At 41.9% G+C, this 26,173-nt stretch overlaps 1 protein-coding gene across 1 annotated transcript in view; it reads left to right on the forward strand.

Moving 5' to 3' along the window:
• The window catches only part of dmd (dystrophin), a 334,110-nt gene that overhangs the window by 191,295 nt on the left and 116,642 nt on the right, over positions 1 to 26,173 (forward strand). The window contains exons 25-33 of the mRNA XM_040141867.1: positions 2,535 to 2,680; positions 9,240 to 9,340; positions 10,042 to 10,153; positions 11,666 to 11,779; positions 12,107 to 12,262; positions 12,358 to 12,528; positions 16,573 to 16,755; positions 18,187 to 18,321; positions 20,105 to 20,254. Of these exons, the coding sequence (XP_039997801.1) occupies positions 2,535 to 2,680; positions 9,240 to 9,340; positions 10,042 to 10,153; positions 11,666 to 11,779; positions 12,107 to 12,262; positions 12,358 to 12,528; positions 16,573 to 16,755; positions 18,187 to 18,321; positions 20,105 to 20,254 (1,268 nt within the window). The remainder of the gene's footprint in view (positions 1 to 2,534; positions 2,681 to 9,239; positions 9,341 to 10,041; positions 10,154 to 11,665; positions 11,780 to 12,106; positions 12,263 to 12,357; positions 12,529 to 16,572; positions 16,756 to 18,186; positions 18,322 to 20,104; positions 20,255 to 26,173) is intronic.

Below are 26,173 nucleotides of genomic sequence, written 5' to 3' on the forward strand. Positions count from 1 at the left end.
CCTCAGGTTGCATGGCGAGACTGCCTTTTAACTTTTAATGACCTGGGAGCTACAAACATCCACCTTTTTGACGTGTCCTTTGGAAAGACAATGAATATCTGCCAGCTCCAGTGCTGAATTAATGGTCGCACTGACCTCGGATGTCTGTGTAGCGGGGGCAAGAGAAAAGAGACTGTCCAAATGGGGATCTGTTAGGAATCACTTTATCCTGATTTTAGAGACATCAAACACATATTTGAAATTAAAGTCAAGAGATGCACCCAACCCCTTATATTCTGACTGGATAACAAATAAATACATTTTCATGAGACATAAATACATGGAATGACAGTATAGGGAGTTGAATGGATGCAACTTTGCAAACAGAGGTGGAGAACTATTTGTTCCAGTTAAAACTTCAACCACAGTTGAAAATGCACCTATACAGTATAGCAAAAGCTTCAAGCTAGACCCCTCAATGCTTCCCCATGTTGACAACCCAAATAACTACCCAAATAACTATAACTAGCATTTGCAGCCAGTGACATGCACACAGCAGCATAATGTAGCATCGATTTCTCAAGGAGAAAAGTTCAAAAATGTCAAAAGCGAGCTCACAAACACTTCATCTACTATCTCTCATTTTTCACCAGTTCAAAATTTGGATTTAAGTTCAGTTGTGAAAATGTTGATTTCGGCAAAGTAGCAATGGTATCAGCATCTTCCTTGTGGTCGCCACTGTTGTTTTGCTTCCCTCAGAAACCTCTAGCTGGTGGAAGCTGTCGCTTTTTTTCATGGATGTAGCTCATGGATGTGTTATAAGAACTGGGTAGATGGCGCCCGTTCATTTGAATTAAAAATTGTTTGCTGAGCACATGAGCAAAAAAAGCTTACTTTGTTACTGGTCCACCTTGCACCGTGGGGCTCACTGCACATGCTCATTAGTACTTCCCCCTGTAGCCCATTGACAGCATATTGGAATGACATCGTACACATAAACATAGCTTTCGTAAGTTCCGGGAAAGTTTTTCAGATGTTGAACCTTCATGGTTTAACAATTCACAACACAAAGAGTAATAATTTACCTTGTTGGCGGTGTCCTGTCAACGGTTTTACAGACATCTTTTTCAGAATGGTGGTCTGTTGGAAAAATGCCTTTTGGGCCTAGGTCCTCTGAGAGGGCCCTGATGGATCCCCACTCTCAATAAATAATGCCAAATTAACGTTTCATGCTAGCTACATTCTCATTAAAAAAGAATCGAGGAAAACTTAATTTAAAGCCTCTCAGCTTCGAGTTTCATCCTGTCACTAAACATGCTCACGTGACAAGGCCATTTTTAGACAAGCTGAGTTAGAGCGCCGATGGTACGTCAGTCAGACTCATGTGTGACATACCATCAGTGCTCACCCATGTGGTTACACCTTTTCACCTGTCTTCATGTGACTACCTAGTGAGAGTATCAGTGAGTCATAATCCAATTTGTAGTGCTACTCTCAGTGTGTGTATGTTAAAATGTGTGTGCTCTCTGTTGCTGTTAAAAACAGTGACAATGAGACGTAATGAGATAGACAGAGGAGCTGCAAGCTGCGGCCATCAACACAAGAAAAACTGAATCAGGCAGATGTTGTGACAAAACCAGAGCAGATAGCTATTTGTATCGATGAGCGAGAGGATGATGGAAAGAAATGAGAAAACAAAAAAATATGGCCCCTGAGAAAATGACACTGAGGGGAAAAGGCACTGACAGAGAAAAATGCAGGGATTGGGAAGAAAGGAAGAGAGGGAGAGTCAGCTGGAGAGAGATAAGAGAGAAAGAGAAAGATGCTGACACCCAAGCAGACAAACTATACTTGTTTACTCACTCAGACAGTTTCCCTCGTGCCACACACTGCGCTTCTCTCATCCACGCCGGGGGTGAGATATCTAACGCACACATTCAGCCACTCACACATGGCTGGGTATAGGCCTGTGTTCAGACGCACACAGATTACTGTGCCAAATTCCCGAGGGCGGCAATGGTTGAGAAGAATATAAAAAAGATTCTCTCTGAAAGGAATGCATCAGTTATTTAAATGATACTTTTTCCTTTTTTGGTTTATTTTCTGCTTCTGAAGTCAGTTCTGGTCAGGTCAGCATATTGCTTTAAGTCAGTTCAGTTCAGAGCAGGGACACTTTATTTTATCATGAAACTTTACTTTATCATGAATTCCATTTACCAGAGTAGTATATAATAGAAATATATCAGTCTTTATTGCCATGAATGCAGGGGTCAAAAGGATTCAAAATGAAGAAGTCAGAAGTCAACATTTCACGTTAAACATTTTAAACATTTGCATATATATGAATATATCTACATATATATATATGTATGTATACACACACGCACGCACACATATATATGATGTGTGTGTGTGTGTGTGTGTGTGTGTGTATGAACATGTTTGGACATTTAAGTAAAAAGTGTTATTCAGTGCGAAGCCCTTGCAGTTGGCACAGATCACCTGACAGCCTCTTTGACATTGCTCTCTCTCTCTGTCTCCCTGTCTGCCTCAAGTTTTGGAGAGTTTGCCCCCAGCTCGTTATAAGGAAACCATATCGACACTGTTGGCATGGTTACAACACTGCGAGGCCAAGCTGGTCGTCCCATCCACGGCTGTTACCGAGTATCCTATTATGGAACAGAGACTGAAGGATGTTCAGGTACACAAACACACACGCACACTCCCACGCTCAGTTCTACAAATGAGTGATATAGTCCTTTTTTAATATGTTATTTGAAGTTTGTATGGATTCCTTTGGTGTAAAGGTAAGATAACAATCTGGCTTTACATTCACACAGTATGAAGGGGCCTTAAACACATACTGTACTATGGACTATTGACTGTATTGTAACATACATATTTATACACTCCCTGAGCACCTTAATAGGAACACCTGTACACCTGCTTATTAATGCAGTTATCCAATCAGCCAATCATGTGGCAGCAAGGCTGTCCACGAAATCCTGCACATACAGGTCAGGAGCTTCAGTTAATGTTCACATTAAACATCAGAATAGAGGAAAAATGGGATCTCAGTTATTTTGACTGTGGCATGATTGTTGGTTCCAGACGGGCTGGTTTGAGTATTTCTAAAGCAGCTGATCTCCTGGGATTTTCACACACAACAGTCTCTAGAGTTCTCACTCAGAATGGTGCTAAAAAGAAAATCATCCAGTGAGCAGCAGTTCTGTGGATGGAAACGCCTTGTTGATGAGAAAGGTCAGAGTAGAATGGCCAGATTGGTTGGAACTGACAGAAAGTTTACAGTAACTCAGAAAGAACAACATGTCCAACCTTGAGGTGGAAGAGTTACAACAGCAGAAGATCACATTGGGTTCCACTCCCGTCAGCCAAGAACAGAAATCTGAGGTTTCAGTGGACACAGACTCCCCAAAACTGGACAGTTGAAGACTGGAAAAATGTGGCCTGGTCTGATGAATCTGGTTTTCTGCTGAGGTCGCAGGTGGTAGAGTCAGAATTTGGCATCAACAGCTTGATTCCATGGACCCAACCTGCCTTGTGTCAACAGTCCAGGCTGGTGGTGGTGGTGTGATGGTGTGGGGAGTGTTTTCTTGGCCCCCTAATACCAATCAATCATGGTTTGAATGCCACAGCCTGTCTGAGTATTGTTGCTCACCATGTGAATCCCTTTATGGCCACAGTTTACCATCTTCTAGTTGCTACTTCCAGCATGATAATGCTCCATGTCCCAAAGCAAAAGTCGTCTCAAGCTGGTTTCATGAACATGATAATGAGTTCAGTGAACTACAGTGACCTCTCCAGTCACCAGACCTGAACCTACTAGAACACCTTTTGGATTTGGTAGAAGAGGAGATTGACAGCATGAATGTGCAGCTGACAAATCTGAGGAAATGATGTGATGCAATCATGTCAACATTGAGCAAAATTTCCAAGGAAAATTTCCAGCATCTTCTGGAATCCAGGCCACGAAGAACTTATGCTGTTTTGAGATCAAAGAGAGGCCCTACCCAGTATTAGTATGGTGTTCCTAATAAAGTTAGTGCTCGTTGCATGTATATCTTCAATGATTTTTCAGAATTTATATAATTTTGGTGTTGCATCTGAAGAGAGGAAGCATATTGAGCTCCAAGTACTTAAGAAGTCTGTGCTCCATTGTATGACAGAGCAAAGTTGAGGTTGTTCACTTTAAACGAGCTGGATCAAGAGTTGATTCAACTAAGAGAATGCGCCCATGATAATTTCTCATCGTCTTTAGTCTCAGTATGGATAAACATATGACACCTGAAACACAAACATCATGCAAGTGAGAATATCAGCATTTATAATTTTACATGGGAAAGTCTACTGTATTTATCCAGCTTTTTCATAGCTTTCTTGCTTCCATTGTTTACACTTAACTCACGCTTCATCCCGTTTCAGCTGTTAGCTGTTAACTGACACGTAACCTCATGGTTCACCCACTTTCATATCTTAAACTTCAACTGACAAGTTAACTGCTTTCATTCTCTACTATGTTTTCCACTATGTTTTACATTCCCTAAACTATCTTTACGCTTCAGGTCACATTTGAGCTGTTTTCAGCACTTAAACTGATAATTCAGGTCGTTGCAGTGATTAATCTTCAACTGACCTATCAACCACTTTCATAACTTTAACTTCTACTGGCAGCTCAGCTCGACGCTTAAACCCTTTCAGTGCTAAACTGACATTCACCTCCTTCAGTGCTTCAGCTTCAGCTGTAACTCTTTCAATACAGTGGTTTACAATTTTAAAACATCTTAACTTGTTTGCATTGTACCAATAGCTCCAAAGACTCAACATGTTGCGAAATTTTACCTTATCAGTTAACTTATCAGGGCTTAGATCATGTAGTGAAGTATGATATTGAAAGTTGGAATAATGGCAGCTCATAATTTGTGGGTATACTATAATCCCACTATCCTTGAGGAGTCAACTGTGATTCAGCTGATAGGTGGATTCTCTCTGTATTACTGCATACGCTCTTGACAACACTGCTGCTCGGCTCTATTTACAAATTCCCGTAAAATGCCAAAATGAGGCTGGCTCTATAATCCTGTTAGGCTGTATAACACTGTAATCAGTTTTTACTACAAGTAGTAAAGTTATATGGCCACTGGCGATGCCAAACTGCCAAAGCAGCATGCTTTTAAAGGATGCTTTCTGCTGCTGTTTGAGGTAGCAGAAAGCCAGAGAAGGGAGAGAAAACAGATGACATGCCCCATTAACCAAGAGTCTGATTCATACCAACAACCTCGCATGTAAATAGTGTGCATCTGATACAACAGGACACCCCCAAATTACTGTCGTAAACACGACATCCCTGTAGAACGAATCATTAAGTAAGCTAGATTGTGCTTTGAAAAAGAACAGATCATTTTCAACTAGGTTTGCTTGAGACATAACAATTGTTAATAGCAGAGTTTTTTTTAGCCGGCACATTACAGAATATAAATATATATATATATATATATATATATATATATATTTTTATCCTAAATTCTTACTGTAAATGGCTTTAAATAAACTGACGGTTAAATGAATCACATGAACCGATTATCATCACGTTACATCATTATTAAACAAGATTTTATCAAGCTTTTGGTCTGATATGTTGACCATATTCCATATTACCTACTTTATTCCTTAATCTAAATGGGTCCAATATTAACAAGTTAATGTTAGCTTTCTTAGTTGGTTCAGTTAGCGACATAATTATATGCAGTTACTGGCTTTAAATGTTTAGTAACAACTACTGTCTATGTAAGAACTACCGATTCTGCTAAAATGCCCTTTCACTTTGACTTTAGAGCACAACGCTATCACTATATAAACTACATAAAATCGCTCGACTTGCATCTGCTTAACATGCAGAGAGCAGGCCAGAGCTGGTCTGCTGTTAGTGTGTGTGTTTACAACTCCACAATTATGAGAGGTGGGCGAGCAAAGTCCCAGTGGAGCAAATCAATGTCTCTGTTTATCACAATGCAGATGCAGATACCTACAGATACACACACACACACACACACACCAGTGCTGTGTGTGCTAGTATGCATAATATACAAAGGTGAATGCACACACTGACACACACACACACACACACACACACACACACACACACACACACACACACACACACAAACATACCCTCTTCTTTTTCGTTGTGTCAATGTTAATCAGTATTTCCCATCAAAATAATGCAAGGCCTTTTGTTTTTGTTTTGTTTTGTTTATTACTTTGTTGTTCTTTTTGAAATGTTGATTTTTATCTTCAACTTAAGTCAAGGTCACACCATAGAGGGAAGTGTGTGGTGTGTTTGTGTGTGCGCATACTCAGCCCTCTTCAAACTTGATAATGGTCTCGTAGCATAGCAGGGAGATCAAGCCTTGTAGCCTGGGATTAATTAAAGTTGATTGTAGATAATAATTAGGAACTCATTCTGCATACTGATAAGCCATCATTAATTTTCAGCACCACTGTTTCCCCCCTCATCACTCAGAGAGACAGGACTTCTGCGTGTGTGTATGTGCGGTCAGAAACCTTTCCATCACCCAGATGACAGGATCACCACTCATTCTAGTCACATAGGTGAAAACAATACCACCCACGCTGTCGCGGCTGGTTATTACTACTGAGTGCTCATGGGTCGGAACGTCAACGTGTTGACGGTCGTGGCGGCTGCTGCGATCCCATCACAAGATGGTCTCAAGTTTGAGCGTAATTACATCTCATGATTGACTTGTGGATTTGCAGTAGTGAGAGGGAAGTGGGGACAGGCTACATAGGGAAAGGATTGGGGGCTGCAGTCAATGATTACACTCATTATTCGTTAATATGCCACTTATTTTCTCGATCATCAGATACTGGTTTATAAAGTATCTGAAGAAAACGAGAAATGCAAGCCTTAATTAAAGCCAAAGATGACCTCTAATGTCTTGTTTTGCCCGAACAACAATCCAAACCCCAAAGATATTCAGTTTACAATGATGTAAAATACAAAAAAATCCTCACAATTAAAAAGCTGGAACCCATGAATGTTTGAACGACTATTAATTTTCTGTCCATCTACGAACAATGTAGAAGTTATTCCAATCAGCACTGGCTAAAATATAGCAAATCAAATTCCAATCCTTTCTTCAGTCAACTCTACTGAGTTTTGTCAGTCTGCTATGTGTAGCGGTGCTTTCCTGTGCCACAACCTACAGTGGGAGTATTTCTGCATATGCAACAGAGAAATTGGTTGATGTCCAGGTTGGAAAAATATTTGAGCTCTTAGGTTTATTATTTAAACCTGCCTGTTTAAACACTGGCTGGAAACTGGGAAGAGGTGTGTGTGAGTGGGCGGGGAGGGCTGCCAGTCACCTGTCCCAGGAGGGAAAGTCAGAGGGCATCTGGTGAACGGCGGGGGAATGACAGTTGAGAAGATCATACTGTATGGTCATTTTGACAGCATGTAGTATGTGCTGCTGATGAAGGGGGGGTCAGCAATCCCAGGGATACCACAGGAGGTCGTTTCCCTAATGCTTACCAAGTAGCTTTTTAACCCAAACCATGAACTGTCCCTCAGTTTTTGTGCCTACGCCTAAGCATCCATTAACCATGGGGGTGACAGATCTGAAAATGCTCACATCAAACGTATTTGTTGAAGCCTTTTGTAACAGTTTTAGAAGGTGCTGTCAAATGACACTGCCCTGTTGATGAGGGCGCCAGATCAGAAAAAAGGCTGATTGTATGGGTTATTCTGAAAGGCAATGACAAACTAAATTTTGTTATTTACTTCATTTACTTAAATAATAAGCAATAGACAATCTCATCTAATTGTACAGTATATATTATGTATCATCAAATTACCCATAGGAGGACGACTCTGGTTCAAACAGGTCACAGCGATTATTCAGCTGTTTTGCATTATTTTGCATACGATGTATGACCTTTTCACCTTTTTGTTGAATCTTTGCTCCAATAAAGTAGCTCACTCATCTCCAGGTGAAAACAGGGAATGAATGAATTTGGGTCAGTTGCTGAAAGTGTCAGGCGTCTGTGAATCCCCGCTCTCCAGTAGAGCTGACAAAAAAAAGCCCCAACCTTAGAGCGAAAACAGTCCCTAATACCTCCCTGCTTGGGAACCACTGTGGCAGCAGAAGGATCGAGGGGTAAGCCATAGTAACTGCAGGATGTCCTGCCCGGGGGCCATGTTTGAATTAAGCTAAGCTCAGCTTCTGAGCCATCTCGGTGTGAGAAAGGCTTTCTTCCCCGAAATCTCCCACCGCTGCCCACCTAAAGGTCGCCAGGAATTCCCTCACCTATCCACTTGTAATTCATCCTGCACGACAGGGTAAGCAAACTCAAACAGTGTTCCACCACAAAATGTTAACAGTGGCAGCCAAGTCTTGTGTCAGCTCATAACCTTTCGTGCTTGTCATCCCTCCCTCTCCCATGTCGCCCCACTGTGGGATGTAGCAGACATGTGATTAAGACGATTTTATTTTCCAGACAAAGAATTTCGGCGCAGTAGGAGCACACATGATAGATGCTTGTCCGATAAATCACAGGAAGACGTGGGGCGTGTTTTCTACTGCTGTGCTTCTACAGAGGCCTGTTGATAAATGTGTCAAGCAAATGCCAGCATGATGATTGATTTGTCGAGCATGAGGCTGCTCTTTCCATGATATGAATATTCCTTGATAAGGTTAACATGCTGTAAAAAGAGCATGGATTAACTTCATTAGGGATTTTCTATATTATTTCATAGTTTGATTTTAATTATGTTATGTACGTAGAATGCTTTGATTTGATCTCATTACTTGAATTATTTAGGTTCCAATATCATGATATTTTGTGTATTTTGTGAGCGGCCACACTCAGACATACAGTATATGAGGAGTTTACATTTCAGTAGCAAACAATTTAACACAGAAAATGAAGCCTTCTGGATGATTTCTAACATCTTCTGGTATAAATGTGATTACAGATGTTTCTGCGAGATAAACAGATACAGATAGTAGCTTTGAGCATAGTGTTCTATTCTCCTCATCTCACTTCGTAGATGAGCACAGAAAAGATGGGCACGAGTTTGCATTAGTCCTTTTACACTGCAACACTTTTCCTGCTTGACTGTTATAGTAGGAGAAGCACAGTAATAACTAATGATGGCTCTGTTCTATTCAAGTGTTCCAGTCTCTCTCTGATTCTGTCTCTCTCTTCTGCCCCTCCTCAAGGCCCTCCAGGTGGCTCTGGCTGAACACCAGGGGGAGGTGGACTACCTGACCTCAGCTGTGGAGCAGGTCTTCCAGAAGGCTCCGCCAGACATCGGCCAGAAGTAAGACATGGCAAATAATTGAGTGATGTTATCCACTGAAGGAGACAATTAAAGAAGATGGGATTTTGATGCAGATTCTAGGACTGATCATTCACAGCGGTTCCCGCCTGGCCCAGCCTAAGGGTCAAGATTTTCTCTTGGACACGGAGCTACTCAAAAAATACCTGTCCGTGTATTCTTACCCTCCAGTTACTTGTTACTGTGAGAAGACAGTGCTAACCCCTGTGCTGGCCTTTAGTTTTATTCAGCAAAAAAAAAACTACAATAGCAGATGTTCAACTGGGGCTTAAAGCTTAGTAAAAAAAGAAGCATTGCATCAAACTACATCAGTGCAAGCTACCAACAACCGCAAACTCACACAGATTCAGGAAAGACCGCTACAGCCCACAGCCATGTGAGAAGCATAGATCTCATTGCTAATAACGGCTCAGTATCACAGAAACTTAGGGATTTCTGACTGAGTTTGAAAATGCAATTAAAAATATATGTAGTTCTGCTACATTCTAGCAAAACGCAGCACAGACCTGCACACGCAATGCCTGTTCATAAGGCCATTGTTACAACTGATTGGCTCTTATTTAAGGCTCAGAATCACTTCGATAAATGCACAAGAAGTGGTCTGAACAGGAAGTCTGCAACAGCAAAGAAACAACTCAGGTCACAAGCCAAGTAAGTCTCCATGATCCTCTGTGCTGCCGTAGGTATCGCACAGAGATGGACGCCATCATGGCACGTTGGAAACGACTCGGCACCACGCTGACAGACGACGCCCAGAGGATCCAGGAGCTCATGGCCAAACTGATGCAGTTTGAGGTGAGATGGATGCGAGGGATTTTATAGGCAGGGCAAGGCAAGAGTAAATGAGACTCAGCAACAAAAACGTAGTGTGTGAGTCACCGATCAGAGAATAAAACAAATGCCGTGTTTTCCATCCCGAGCCAGAACTCTGCTGCTCCATGCATCAAACCTAATTATGACTGACATCTCACTGAAAACCATTGTAACATTACACAGGACCTGATATCAATCAGCATTTATCATAAAGCCTTGCATCACAACTAAAGCAAACACATCTTCCCTTAGAAATAGGTAAATCCGGATTATTTCCCTTGGTCTGTGTAATAACTTCCCCTGCTTCATTAAAATACAAGGCTGATTCATTTTCCCTGACTGACCTGGAGTTTTCTATTTGTTTTCCCGATTCTCAGTTAAATCTTCATATGTCTCAGCTTGAAAAATGAGCCCTCTCGCAATTTGAGCAAATGCTTTCTATCGGAAAACTCATTGGACTAGAAAAATGCGTCTCTTTGCACTAAATTAGGCTTAATTTACAGGCTTGCTGATTCATTCTCTCCTCCTTGGCTCATTGTATGCGGGAACTGGCCCATTTAGCCCAGTTCAGCACTCATCCTGGCCGCAGAGGGAAAAGTCGGCGCGACTAAGTGCATACAGAGGCCCAGACTAACAGCCACAGCGGCAAGTCACTAGGGGGCGCAAATCCTGTACATGTCCTTCCAGTTAGGGCCTTGAGATTAAATAATTAAAGATAAATGACACTGATAAAAAGCCCTTGAGTCTGTTGTAAAAAGGGTTTTTCTTTCTGTGTGTGTGCACAGTGCTCACAACAACAGGCCTGCTGCTCCCAAATACTTAAAACAGTATATAGTGTATAACATTTTCACTTGCGCTGTCATCTTCTGTATATTAATTGTTCAGGTGCTTGGGCTTTGTTGGTTCGTGCTTTTTCTTTCCTACATTTTTAGTTTTCATACACACTCAACATTATTAGATGTCTTTCCTTCATTACATGTTATCTACAAATAGGAGAACTACATCACTCGCTCAGTTCAGCCACTCAGACCGCACTCTTGTACATGACTCTCATGTTTCGCCTTAAAAACTCAAGTTTTGGTGTCTTTGTTCTTCGTCTGGGGTGTGAACACATCAGGTTTCCATTCAGTCAGAGAAAGTAAAAAGTGGTGTCTTGGGCATAGCTGAGTTTTGAAATCCTGCCGCACGATGGAATGTCTCTGAGCTGAGAACGGAGATGAGAATATCGGAGCAGCCGACAGAGAGGAGTTGCCCTGCCCTGCCTCATGCTGTCCTCTGTTTCCAGCACCTGTCTCTACTTCCATGGCAGTTAGTTTCGGGGTTCAGTCGTCTTGAGGCAAGACTCGGCCACACTGCTCCTGCACTGCTCTGTGTACTCTGAGGCTAAAAGAACAGCAGCAGCAGCTGCCGATGCAGCGACTCATTGACTTTTAGGGGAAAGCCCTAATTTTCTCCATGCATTTTGTCTGCCTCTCTTTTGTCTCTCTGCTCCAGAATGATGTAAAGACTTTAAAGAAGTGGATGGCGGATGTGGATATCTTCCTGAACGAGGAATGGCCGGCGCTGGGAGACTCTGAAGCTCTGGAGAAACAGTTAGAGCAGTGCACAGTGAGGAAACCTCGCATCCTGACATTACTTTAAACTATCACTTTCGAAGGCCTAGTTTAAACTCAGGTTGCATCATACATTGTATTTCTTACCAACAGATTACTGACATTTTATTTCAACCCAAATATAAGAAAATCGCTCAAGGAAACAGAGAAAGGAAAATGAGCAGATAGACACCTTTTTCATGGCTACTTGTAAGGAAATAGTTCTGTAAATTAAAAAACGCTGAATGAAGAGTTACTCATTAAGACCAAAATGATCCACTCTGAAATGTGTACAGTCATAATCCTACCTGAGTAAAATCCGTCCTGCACTCTGGTTGACCAGGCTCTGGTGAATGACATTCACACCATCCAGCCCAGCGTAAATGGCATCAATGAGGTGGGTCTGTACCTGAAGAAAGATGCCGAGCCGCCGTTTGCCGTCCACATCCAGAGAGAATTGGACGAACTCAATGCCCAGTGGGAGAACGTCTGTAAACAGGTGTGTCTTAACCCAGAGTGTGTGTTTTCCTGCCTTCATGTGTCTGTATAACATCGAGGGTTTTGCATCTGTATGTGTTTTTCCCCCCTGTCTAGGCCTACGCTAAGAAGTCCGCTCTGAAAGGTGGCCTCGATAAGACCATGGCTCTGAGGAAGGAGATGCAGGAGATGCAGGAGTGGATCAACCAGGCGGAGGAAGACTACCTGGAGAGAGATTTCACATACAAGACCCCCGAAGAGCTACGCAAGGCTGTTGAGGAGCTCAAGGTGCGTGTGACATGTTTGAGAAGTCTGAAGTAATGAGGAATTACCTGTGTTTGGAGTCTCAGAGATTCCAGCTTTAAAACCTGGTTACAGTGGATTTCATCATGCATGCTCGGTGCTGAGAGTAATCCCAAATACGTTTATTTGGATTTATCTTTTTGGAGATTTATGACATTTTGTCCATAAGAGGGTCAAAAGTGAGTAAGTTCTCTCTGGCGTCTAACTGACCCCGAAAAAGAGGCATTGTGCAAGTCCAGCTTGTAGCAAAGTGAAGCATTATTGCTTCAATAGTCTTAAGGTCAGACGAAAAGGAAAAAAATTATTTTATTTTTATTTATTTTTAAATGTACACAGCAGTAGGATCTGTGGGATCCCAAAAATGAGCAAGTAAAGGCATACGCATTAGAATTAAAATTAGAAATTGCCAAATTTATGGCGACAAATGATGTGTCCCATTTACCAAATCTTCCAGCAGATCTCCATCTTTGAACCAAGCGCTGCTAAATGAACAGCTAATACCGCAGCCACTGAATGAGTGAACTAGCGATAGCTGGTTGGAAATATGACAAAGCGCATTCACATATGCAGGAAGTGCAGACACGGAAGGAGATTCCGGTGCGTTCATGCGAGTATCGAAGGCCGATGGGGCCCCGAGCCGAGGGCCTCAGGCAGGGGTCTGGGAAGCTCAGTTCACCACCCTCAGACCTTTTTACTTTTCAAACTTGTACTTTTCAGCCCCAACCGACGCTGACTCAGGTGACATCACTTGAGGGCATTTATTAGACCTCACACAGCTCCCCCTGGAGACACTAAAGAGAGTAGTATTGATCATCTCGTACAACTCTATGCAAGACAGTTAATCGAAAGTTCTCCCAACATGTAGAACTATTCTTATTGACCCTGTGCATTTCAGCAACAAGGAGGGGCTCCAAGTCCTTTAAAGTGCCTTTCAATGCTCCATCTGCACAGTGGGAATGTTTTGCATTGTGTACATTAACATCTGCTGCTTACTTGCACCTACACTTTAGCAGGTATTGACCAGTTTTAGAATGTAATGTACAGCATGAAGGACTGACAAAGCTGAAAGAAAGCGAGAGACGTTCTTCTACAGTAGCCTGGCATCGACCGCTATTTACCCAGCAGGGCTGATTGGGTCAGTTCTCCTGCACAGCTCTCGGATTAGCTAGTCCTGTTACTTTTCTGGTGACTGGTCAGAATGTGTCGTTATCTGTTTTTAGTTATTTGTTTAATCTGATACCTGTGGTGGGTGTGGTGGCGTCATCATGGTGACACTCTCAGTCGTTTTACAGAAAACAACTCTGACACTCTTTTAACTCCAGCTGTTTGCTGATAGTTAAATTACACAGATTTTGTTTTTGTGCTACGTACTGTATTTGCGGCACAGTGACTGTTCAATCTCAATGCATCTCAGTAAAAAAAAAAAAACCTGCTTAGAACGAGGCTTTTTCGGAAAAATCATGTCTCTTTTTCCAGAGTCATTCACAGTCAAGGCCCAGGGCTGACCAACTTTGTGCAGCTGCTGCCACTGTTCTCCCGCTTTTCTCTGTCACTAGTTTGATCCTGGGTAATTCCAGGTCGATAATGCCCCTGTCTGCCTACCTCTCTTTTCACTGTTGATCTCAAAAACCAGCTCATTTTCTTTGTTTCCCTCTCTCTTTATCTTCTCACAGCTTTGTGTCTCTTTTTCTAAACCCCCTCTCCACTCTCATTTCCTCCATTCCTCGATTTTATATCAAATTGCATTGATCCTCCTATTCACCACCGTGCTTTTCTAGCTTTCATAACTTTAATGCAATGTATTTGTGATGTAAATTTATGGAACTATTTGCTTTGTGATATACCTAAAAGCCTTTGGCAGTAGCAGTCCCCTTCCATTCAACCCTCCTCCTGAAAAAGTTTACTTAAGAGTCAAGTTGAAAATTAAAAATTGATTTCACTCTGCTTGCTCTTGCTAATCTCCCCCTCTGCCTCTTCCTCTCCTCTACTCCTCGCGCTTAAAGGAAACTCCATTCGTGAATCTGTTCACTCATTTATTCTCTTAATCCCTCTGTCTCCTTCTCCCTCCCTCTCTCCCTTGCTGGTAAGTATTAGCTACACTCCCTCCTTCATTGATTTGTGGGCTTACTTGTTCACTCCGTCTCTTCACACTCTGTGCCTTTGTCAGCTAGACATACATTGATTCATTTGTTCATGCATCCATCGCTGCTTCCATTAAGCTCTCTCTCTCTCTCTCCTCCTCTCCTTCTTCCTCGCTACCTTCCCTCTCTTGCTTTTTATCTCTTGCCATCTGTCTCTCTTTTCTTTCTGCCGTTGAGCTGGCTTTTAAGACATTTATTAATATAACAAGACGAGTTAATGCAGACAAACTAAATCAACTAAACTTAAAGTTCTTTCATAAAAGTCCAGTTTTATTGTTAAGAAAGCACAGCCTCAGCCATTTTGGGCTGACGATAGAAAGTCTTAGATCTTAGTCCATTGTCATTTTATCACTTTCACATCTAACATTAAAAGCCAAACAGACAAACAAAGCCAAAACTTAAGTGCTGGCTAAATTTAGCTGAGCTGAGCTACACAGTCACAGTTCAGTGCTTTACAGCAGAGGCTAGAGGTCGAGGATGCAGGAAGTCAGTCAGAGTTGTCCTGGCGCCAGGATAATGTATATCTAACAGTTACTGACAATGTTTTACACCAATATGAGAACGTGTTACAGACAATGAACTTCAACACCATCATACTTTAATTTTGATGCATTTTACTCAGGCAACAACAGTGACGTCAAGCGCGAAAGCCGCAGTGAGAGGATGAGCGAGTGAGACGGCAAGTCCACGCGGGCCAAAGACGTTGCCCGTGAGCAGTTTCTGGTAGTTTATGATAATGGAGGGCTGCGAGGATCTACCAGTGCTCATCAACCTGCGTTGAACCCGTTCATTTGAGACGGCTGCCGCTCTGTTTGTTACTCAAGAGACCGGCAGAGACTCCAATCTGCAGTATAGTCCAGACTCTGCACTGTTAAAACTAAGAATTATACAGAGTTGCATTGGGCAGAACTGCCAAAAACCTGCTTAATGCCCTGTCCTTATGCCAAGCCTCCAAACTTTACAGAGACCTTTAGACAGTAGATCTATTTTATAATCAAAAGATATTATAAATAGTCTAATAAATATAGATAATTAAGGAATATATACAAAGTAAAACCTCTTTACTGCAACAAATACTGAAAGTGGACCTACTTCCCACGTCCCTGCTCGAGGTTGCTATATTTACATAAAGGTAATTGACCAGTGAACCTCCAATAATGGCTGAACTCTAGCTGTGAGATTTGTGATTATAAGTGGCAGCTGTGTATTAAAAGGTTCTTGGCACAGTGACTGATTTGTCTCTGTAACACGTACAATAGCTGCAGTGAGGTGGAAAAACTACTGTAACAATGTAAATTTACTTAAGTACAGTACAGTATTGTGCATAAGAATAGGGCATTAGGTATTTGCTGCTTTACGTGACTTCTTCCACTTTGTTAAGACTTTAGACTTTTCCTCCTGTTACTTCTTATTTCCTCTTCTTAGGGTAAATTTACCTGATGGTTATAGTTAATATTTACTGTTAAGGTTACATATTAAATTCATGATAATTTAGCACGTTTTACTGCTAATACGCCTTTGCACTTGTAAAAGTCACACTTTAATATTCAACATCGTGTTTGTTTAATCTTCACACAAACAAAAATGGGGAAAAGGGAGGGAGTTAAACAATGGAACTACTTCTTGGCCGAGGGCTGTGACTCCCTGGAGTGTCCGCCGGGTGTCTGGGAAGCTAACGCCGATGACTCCAGCAGATAACCTGTGTTAAATAGCTTGGCGTTTGTTGATTTTTTCTTTTTTTTAGCGTTTTCATTTTGAGTTGAGAGATCCTTGCAGGAGGCAGGGGGTGGTTATCTCGTGCACGACAGTTGACAGCGGCGGGCCGCCTCACAGCGCACTGTCTCCTGCCACCCGTTCAACTCTGCTGTTCCTTTTGTCTCTCTATCAGAGGGCCCAGGAGGAGGTCCACTCCAAGGAGCTAAAGGTCAAACTCCTCACCGACAGTGTGAACAGTTTCATCGCCAAGGCCCCGCCCACGGCCCATGATGCCTTGCGCTCGGAGCTGGAGGTGCTGACAGCCAACTACCAGCGCCTGTGTAGCCGCCTGGATGGGAAATGTAAAACTCTGGAGGTATGATGTTTAACTTTCTATTGTCTCCGTCTTCTCTGTGATAATGAGTGAATGGTAACAGAATCCCCTTGGCATGGTTAGGCAAAGACCAGATGCGCTTGAAGTGTTTAGGAGGGCGTCTGTTCATGTGTGAAAGTCCAAGGTAATTGTGAACGTGTTTTGTCAAGGCCAAGGCCGTTGTCCCCACCTACATCTGTGGTAGCTTTGGAGAGCATGTTTGAATTATACAGTATAATTCGTCTAAGGAGCTGATACAAGAAAAAAAGCAATTGGGATGTGTCTGGCAACAAATGCAGTTCTATTGGCGGAGAGTAACATTATGACAACCATAAACCCAGTCATGCTAGACCATGTCGTGGTTTGTGTAACTTAGTGTTATGTATGCAATGACCTAGTGTTTGAATCGCCACCACAAAGACCAGTGTCAGAAAAATGTAATGGTCCATCCATCAATTTTCTGCCACTTTCCTGGATCCAAGTCACTTTACTAATTAATTGTATTACTAGGAATTATTGTTATATACAGCTAGATAGGAAGTAGAGAAAATATGATATAACTGTCAATAAATCCACGTACATGTAATTGTCCCTACTGGTTCTCCATCATTCTTTGATCAGTATGAGCATGAAAAAGGTATTAAATTAAATTCTATGCGCTTTTGAAAGGGTTTTTAAAAATCTCAGATTTACCTTGGTTAACACTGCAGAAACTCAAATAACATGAAAGGTGTTTTGTGACTTTGGAGAGTGATTTGGTGAATTTGTGTGCGCATGCCTCCGTCAATCAAGGCCACGCATATTGTCGGTTATGCGTTCTTTGTGATGTTTATATACCAATCACTGCAATGTGGAGAAAAGGCTTGACGTTCAGTTGTTGTCTGGTGTGCTGAGGTTCCTTATCTAACCTACGTAACTGCTGTATATTTTTCATGAAGGAGTGGCTTATTTGTCGAGAGATTTATTCTGGCCGCGTCAGAGCAAGAGACAGAACCTGAAAGCAAGTGAGAATGATCCTTTTGCGCTTTGGAAAGCTGTCTTTCAAATGCCTGTTCACTTGTTGATGTCTGTTACTTTTTTGTGTCTGCCTTTTTAACGTGTGAAATCTACTCAGATAACTTACCCTGGGGTTAATATATTTCTTCATTTAACTTCATTTTAAACGGAGGAAACCTGTGCAATCACTCCAGCCAGACAGAGGCAACTGTTACTAATTTGCAGATGGAATCACACTCATCAAACATGTTGATGTGGAACAGATGCTGATGTGATGGCCTGCACCAATGCTGACTACAGGAATATAAATCAATATTACAAGAAAGTTGAGATGGCAGTGTTGATTTACTAATCCTTTCAATCTCTGTCTTGTCCCTTTCTTTTCCTCCTGATGATTTGGTGTATATTTGTGTGTATGTGTGTGTGTGTGTTTTATAGGAGGTGTGGGCATGCTGGTGTGAGTTGCTTTCCTATCTGGAGCAGGAGAATGCCTTCCTGGACCAGCTGGAGCAGAAGCTGGACGAGACGGAAAACCTGCAAGGAGGAGCAGACGAGCTGCGGGAGGCGCTCGATGTGAGTATGGAGAGGAGCAGAGGGCGCACACCTCGACTAGATTGAAATTACAAAGATTCAGACAGAGGATGGGGCATACAAACACAAATGAATTTAAAGAAGCAGACAGATGTTGGCCAGAGGTGTATTTGAAGAGGACGAGGTGGTAAAGATGAGTTTATGATATAAGATAAGGACATGTTTGACGCTATCTGATCGCGGATCAGTGTTAAGTACTGCGGGGAGGAAGGGTACATGCAAAAATAGTCAGATTGAGCTCAGCTGCAGTCACGCCAAAATTTGGATCACAAAATTTACAACACATGCAGGAGGGGGGAGAGGAAATTGCATGGTTAGGGTCGTTAGCATAACCTACATGAGCTAGCATGGCTAGCGGGCTAACAAAAAGTAGTCAACAAAATTGTAACAGTAGAGAATGTGAACAAACAAAAGTTCCTGAGTGAACTGAAAGTTCAGCCAGTATCACTCTGCCGAAGGAGGCAGGCCAGTTTATGTCTGGCAGCAGATGTGTGGCGCCCTGCTCCACACAGAGATGACTGGGGGGCGAATTTCAGTCTCGCTGTGCCGTTACTGTGGTGTGTGACCAGCACACTTCCAACATGTCATCACGAGAAACGACCTCTTTTACCTGCCATGCTGTGCGGTTGAAACCCTTGCACTGTTCCAGCATGGCTAGAGTGGCGGCGGATAGAAAACAAACAGCCAAAAATATTAGACAACGAAATATAATGTAAAAAAGTGCAAAATAGAAAATTGCTGTTGTACATTGTGTTTTTCTCATTTTTACCCAGAGCGACTGTGAAAGGACAATATTCGCTGAACATAGTCAATTCCTAAGTTATCAGAATAAAGTGCCTATAGATAGCAGATAGTATATACAATGTTTGATGACCAATGAATGATGAAGTATGAGAGAAGTGCGAAAAAGAAAAATGACAGCCAAAGACGGAACTGATTTTCAACTGGTGAGGAGAAATATGAAAGAGATTATGTGGCATTTGGGGACAGTAAAGATAGATTCAGTATAGAAGGCTTCTCAGATGATAACGATGTTATGTCAAACAGGCCTCACACCGAAACAGTATTTAAAATAGTAAATCCAAGGGAATTTACATTGCTTCTTGCAATTAGAGAAACTGGGATTTACCGGCCTTACTGAGAAAATAATGCGAAAGGCTTATGTGTTAACCCGAGATCATTAATTTGCTTAAACTTTGCTGCTGTATATTGCTAGATGTTACATCCAGGGATTTGCTGAGGTTCAATAATGCAAAAAGCGTAAAGCCTCCGGACCAGGATTCATTTTTTTCATTTAAGTAGGAAGAGAAATGCAAATACCTGCCCACTCAGCTGTATTTTACTTTGCCAAATGGCCTTATGACACCAGCCAAACAGACCTTTACGGGGATTTCGGAGGATGTGAAAAGCTGTTAAGCACCGAGGTCAGATGAACAAAGGCTAATCATATCCAGCATAATTTTCAATGAGCTACTCTTATCCTCATCACGAGTCACCGGATAGAACATTACTAGTCTGCATGCAAAAGACATTATCGCAACATCACTAACATCTTTTTCTGTGTTTTGCTCCAATCAATTCACTTGATAGAAGCTAGCATGCTGGTATTTTGAGCTTCAGAAATTTTCAGCTGGTCAGGTCAAATAAGAGAGAGTTTCATGGGCTGCTGGTGATGTGGGCCTCCAGCTAAAAGGAATGCAACGCAAAAAATAAGTCTCTGACAGCGTGTTTCGATGATGTTTGGACTGTTTGTGTATCTGCACAGAGCCTAGAGGTCCTGTTGCGTCACCCGGAGGACAACAGGAACCAGATTCGAGAGCTGGCCCAGACGCTGATGGACGGAGGTGTTCTGGATGAGCTTATACAGCAAAAACTAGACGCGTTCAACACACGATGGGACGAACTTATGGCGAGGGTAAGAAATACACACACGTGCAGACAGTGCTGTATTTACACAGCGAGGGAGACACGCCGCATGCAAATTTTAATGCACGTCATTGGAAGCAATCAGCAGGGAGCTCTAGCTTTTTTTGATTGAATAAACATTGTTTTGCAGTTTGTATTTCAGTTTAAAGTGCTTTTAGTCCGGGGTGAAGGGGGGGGGGGGTGAGTCAGCGATTCTGCATGAGCTGAAAGGGGACAGGTGCATGCTGTTATTCTAAAAGCAACATGACGTTTGTTATTGTAGTCTGTCATGCTTATTTGACCCATTCGCCGATGCGGCCAGCATTCGGAGCTGCAACAGTGGCTGTGACACACAGCCCACGGTGGTGAGTAAGGGACCTATAACCCTTATGCGCCCAGCTGCGGCGATTTTTGCATCGAAAATCTCACTCCTTCTGTTCAGAGTCATAATTAAGTCAGGGCGTGGTGTCAGACTTTGAAAACAGCAGCCGTGAACAACTGATCACCCGTGAGCTGGTTAATAGGTTTGCTTGCGCAAGTAACAAAAGTCTAAAACACCTATCACATAGGTGACAAAAAGCATTTGTGCTGAGATTCCAAAGACTCATATGGGCTCGTGAAGGCATCCAACCAACTAACAGTGCAGACAATAAGACACAGCTCATGTTGCTCTTGCATCATGATTGACAAATAACCAACTCTTACTGAGCACGTTGCCTCTGTCACTGCACGTCACGGTGCTTTGCACTACACACCATCAGAAAAATCAGGTCTCATTTGACTTAATATTCGTGCCGGCTCCCTGTACAGGCGCTGCTCCTCTGACGCCTCGGCACCCTCTAAACTCCCTCTGGCAGGGTTGCCGGCACACGCGGTCAAACCCCCTGCAAATTGTCCAGAAAGCAACCGGCCAGAAGTGTTTCGCATCACTGTGCTCCTCACCGCTCTCCACTGGCGCTGGAACGGATCCCCCCAAATCAATGGTTTTTATTTAAATGGAAGAAGACTACAGTTTGCAAATAGAGTAATCACAGGTTTAAAGGATATGTCTGGCAATGTTGAGGTATTATGTGTGTATGCAGAGCCTGATATATCATAGTCCTCTGTGCCGTGGTTTGGTTGGTCTTTTCATGCATTTTGTTGACAAGAAGAAAACAGATCCTTACACCAGCGATATCCTTTAGGTTTAAGTCACTCCCATATCTGAACTCACTGATTCGGATTATATGGTATCTACTTCGTCCCAGGCAATGAACGACAGATAATCCTACTGTCCTACCATCACTGTCAGGGTAGGAAATCTTGAAACAGTTTGACCACCTACCCCTTCTGAGAATACTCTCTCTTCTCATTTCTCTGTTAATTTCCTTCACAACCATTTCATAAAACATAGCTCTCATAGTTTCACACTGAGGACATTTCCTTTTTAACAAACCTCCACTTTTGTGCCTCTGTGTGATCAGAGCTCAGGTACCTGAAGATTTAACCTGTGACATCATCAAGAGCTGCTCCATTAGACCCGGAATGAGAGACTGATTACATCGCCCAGCAGAAATTGAAATGTTGCGGTTATATCGGTTTTATTCTCTTGGAGTTTGATTGTTTGTGAGCCAAACAAAACGATGATACAACTGTGTAGTTAGTTAGTTGGAAACGTTGTCGTGTAAAGGGTCTGCAGCTGCACCACTTGCAACATTAAGTAAATCAGATTCAAGACAACTGAGTGGAAAAAGACTTAAAGGCAATTACGACTAGAGCCGCTGGCAGGTACAGTGGGCTCGAAGCGCACGACCAAACGTGCACCAGCTCAAGTGACTAAGACAGTCACTGAACAGAGCATTAACCGGTGGTTTATTATCCGGTTGTTTGTGTGCATGAGTAGCCCACTACAGTATCAACATACCACACAGGACATGGAGTCAGTTTCTGCACAATAAATCATTTTTCATGTCATTCACGTGTGCTCAAGTGTCTCATAGTTTAGGCGCCTTTCTTTCAAATTCACTTCAGTTAGTTCTTTTTGGAATATTTGGACCTCAACTAGCAAAAACCTGGTCGGAGAATTCATGAATAAAATCAAAACATTATGAGAAAAAGGTTGTAATCTTTTAAGAAAGAAAAAGTCTAGAGATTTCGATTCCAAGATTTAACACTCTATTGTAGTAAAGACGTGAAAGCAGCCTGTCAGCTTCTATGCAGCGAGCGCAACCTGAAGTTAGAGGTTTCACCACTAATCACCGTTGTGGTTTTAGAATATCAAAATGAAATTTAATCAGCTACAAGATAGGAACCCGTATAACCGGACGTCTCTTGAAGCGCGGAGCACAGTGGGGATTTGATTTCTACCAGACAGGTGAGCCCAAGGCATCAGATAAAGATTAAAGGTGAGTGGATCTTGTAATTCTCTGGAAATCGAGTAAAAGGCAGCCAGAATCACCTACTGCATAGTATGTTGTGAGGGAACATTAATACTTATGTGGTATCTTGACCATTTTTATCACATATACCGGTAGATGCACTGTATGCTGGCCAGTGGTTTACTGCTTTTTGGTGTCTAAATATTATGGCGCATAAGCACGTGGGCTTTTGCGTTGTAAAATGGTGACAATTAGGTGGTGCGCTGCCCGTAGTGCTGTGAAACGGAGTGGACAACATTGATGGGCAGACAGACAGAACACAGCGTTTAGCTCGGTTTCTTAGCCTGTTTGCTTTTTGTGGTTGTAAATAGAACTTTCGGCCCCAATTCCATTTCTCCCCATCGTAGCGAACCACAAAGAGAAGGGAAACGACACGGAAGTGAAGGGACAGTGAACGAGACAGAGAGAGAGAGAGCTGCAGACCATTAACAGCTTCTTCTCCACAACTCCCCCTTCTAATTTTGAGCGATTATTGTGAATGGTCGATTAATTAATGTAAATAAATCATAAATAATGCTTTGCATGTGATGGCAGTTTTGTTTGCCTTTGTTTAGTTCTAATAGCTAGCACCTAAGCGTCGTCCCCTGTGCACCAGGCACTGTGGATTTCCGATGAATTTGCTCTTCTTCTTCTTCGTCATCGGAGTCGGTTTCAGGTTCAAACATGTGTGCCCGAATTACTCCCCTATTACCACGCGCCATTGTGTGGCATACAGTAGCTGGCGGATGAGAAAAAACAAGCAGAGGCGGGTGCGCTTGATGAGCAGAGGCGGAGCTGCAGGCTAGTGGCTGAGGGGCGGAGAGAGAGGTGGGGCTAATTTGCATATCCCCAGGTCTGAGACTACTCAATGTGGCAAAGGTATAGAGTTACATTCAAGCTAATTTAAGGCCATGGAGGGACTTTTTCAAGGAAAAAACTTCTAAATGTGCAATTTAGAGTAACAGAGGAGTTTATTTAATCAATGCCAGGAGAGGAACTTTAAGATAGAGTGGCTAAATGCACAGTGAAATTGGAGAAAGAAATACAGTCTACATCAACTTTACCTACATTTTCTAGCTGACTTTTTCCCGCAAATTTGCGTGGCTTCTTTTGGAGACAGATGTTTATGAACACAAGCATAAACCCAGATATCCTAAACGTAGAAACAGCATTTGATGTTATTTAAAACTGAGTGGTGATTTTCTTTAGTGAACCCTAAAATGTTCCATAGAGTACTGCAGTATTAAACTTTTGTGTTGGTGTGTTGAATTTTAACTTTAGAGCTATGCAGCACAATTACCACACCTTTTTCTTATCTTCTTTATCCCCCTCCTGTCTTTCGCTTCCTACTACTCCTTCACATCAAGGGCTGAAACCACTAGTCCATTCATTGATTAGCCATGGATGGATACATTTTTCGTCAGCCATTTTGATTATTGATTAATTCTAAGTCTAAGTATGTTTGTTAGTTTGTTTTACGCAAACATGCCAAAAAAAAAAAATGAACTGGTTCAAGCTTCTGTGTCTTCTATAATGGTGACCTGACCCTTTTGAGTTTTGGGCTGTTGACCCAAGGAAATAAGCAAGCTCTTATATCATATCCTCCTCCATTTCCTCTTCTCTCATTTTCCCCTTCCTTGGTTTATCACTGTTCCTTTACACCTTTCCTTTTCCTTCTTCCTTCCACCTTTTTTTTCAATTTCATACTTTTCCACCTCCATCCTCTTCATCTTTCTTTTTCTCCTCTTTCTTTTTCCCTTCTCCTCTTTCCCTGCTCCTCCTGCCTTTTCTTCATTAATTTCTTCCTCCTCCTTCTCCTCCTCACCCTCTTGTCCTCCCTATCCTCCTTTTGCCACTTTATCTCCCTCTCCCTATGTCTCCCCTCCTTTCTTTCTAGCCATCGTCAGCCATCATCAATGGCAGCAATACGTTCTCAGCCTCTTGTGGTGCTCCTCACTGATAGATTAGAGACTCACACACACACAAACACACACACACACACACAGAGAGAGAAAGAGAGACACACACACTCATTGCCCACTGGGTTGATCCTCCCTCACAACGGAGCCAGATTAATGTTCTCCTTGCAGCCTGATAAGCCTCCCTTTGTTTGTCGACCCATCAGAGACAATGAGTGTGTGTGCGTGTGTGACACACTCGTTTGTTTCAGACTTTTTATACTTTTTGAGAGGAAGTGCCATTGTGTGTGTTTGCGTGTGTGTTTGAAAGCATTACAGTGGCTGGTGTCCTTGGTCTGGTGTGTATGTCAATATGTATGCATGTGAGGTTAGACCAGGTGGCTCTGAGCCTTGTTTGTTTGTCATCTATAAAGAGAATGGGGAGCTCAGAGATGGGACAGAAGTCTTTGTGAGTATCTCTAGAAAGACAGATGGAGGAGCAGAAGCACACAGAGACCAAAAAATTGCCTTAATGTTTTACCCTTTTCTTGACCAAAGGGGACCGTGTTGAGGAAATCCTTTCTTTTTTTGTTCTTCTTTTTCTTTTATGAACGTGATCAGTGCTGTTTGAAGAACACACTGTCAAATCTCTAAGTTAGTTGTGTAGCCAGTTTTACATATTTCAACCTTCCCAGGGACTCCAGATGAAAACTGGACATTTCCATTAGGCATTATAATGAATTACTGAGGTTCAAAGTTTTCACATCCTAGACCGCAAAACTAATAAATATGAACGGCCCTCAATTCACTCCTAATATATAATATCAAAATTATATCACATTTTTGAATTGTATTGTTTTACAAACGATACAATTTTTTTTAAAGTTTGCTAATTGTCTTCGTTCTACATTTCTTTTAGTTTTCTAGTCGGCGGTTTTTCAGTGCTCTTCAGGTGTCATTTTTGCCCCCAAATTTACTTGAGCCTGGATTTTACATTTCCATATGTTAAAATTTTGGCCTGAGTGGCTATCCTCTCTAAAGTAGCGACAGCAGCTTAGGGATAATAATAACGACATTGATTCTTGGTAACAAACATCAGCATTAGTTGTGTAGTAAACCTTAAGCTAGCTATCTAGCATGGTAGCTAAGGGTTAATAAGGTTCATACAAGATTTAAAAAACTTTCATCTTAGTTGGCATTTTTTTAAATTTGTAACATTATTTTTTTATTAGTCCTCCTCTGTACATTCTGAACCTAATAGAACCAATTTAGAGAATAAATTTGGAGACAGATCTTTTCTATTTTTAGATTTTGGGCCATTAATGCATAAAACTATAAATAACTCAAATGAATAAATGAATAGCTTGTCAGATAATGGTGTCATGTGAATGACATTTTACAATTCTAAATTCACAATTTCATTCTGTAACATTTTAAATTGACATCATAATCATGTCAATTAATGTGCATTGTCACTGACAAATAAGGTTTAAATGAGTTTTTAGAAACAATTAGTGTAAATAATTTAAGCTTTGTTTAACTGTCAAACATAGCTTGTGCTGTAGACTGTTCACATCAGACATTATCTCTTGTTACTGCAAGAAAAGCACAGGTGAACTAATAACATTAATTATG

The sequence above is a fragment of the Xiphias gladius genome, chromosome 13, assembly GCF_016859285.1.
Source record: "Xiphias gladius isolate SHS-SW01 ecotype Sanya breed wild chromosome 13, ASM1685928v1, whole genome shotgun sequence".
NCBI classification, from domain to species: Eukaryota; Metazoa; Chordata; class Actinopteri; order Istiophoriformes; family Xiphiidae; genus Xiphias; species Xiphias gladius.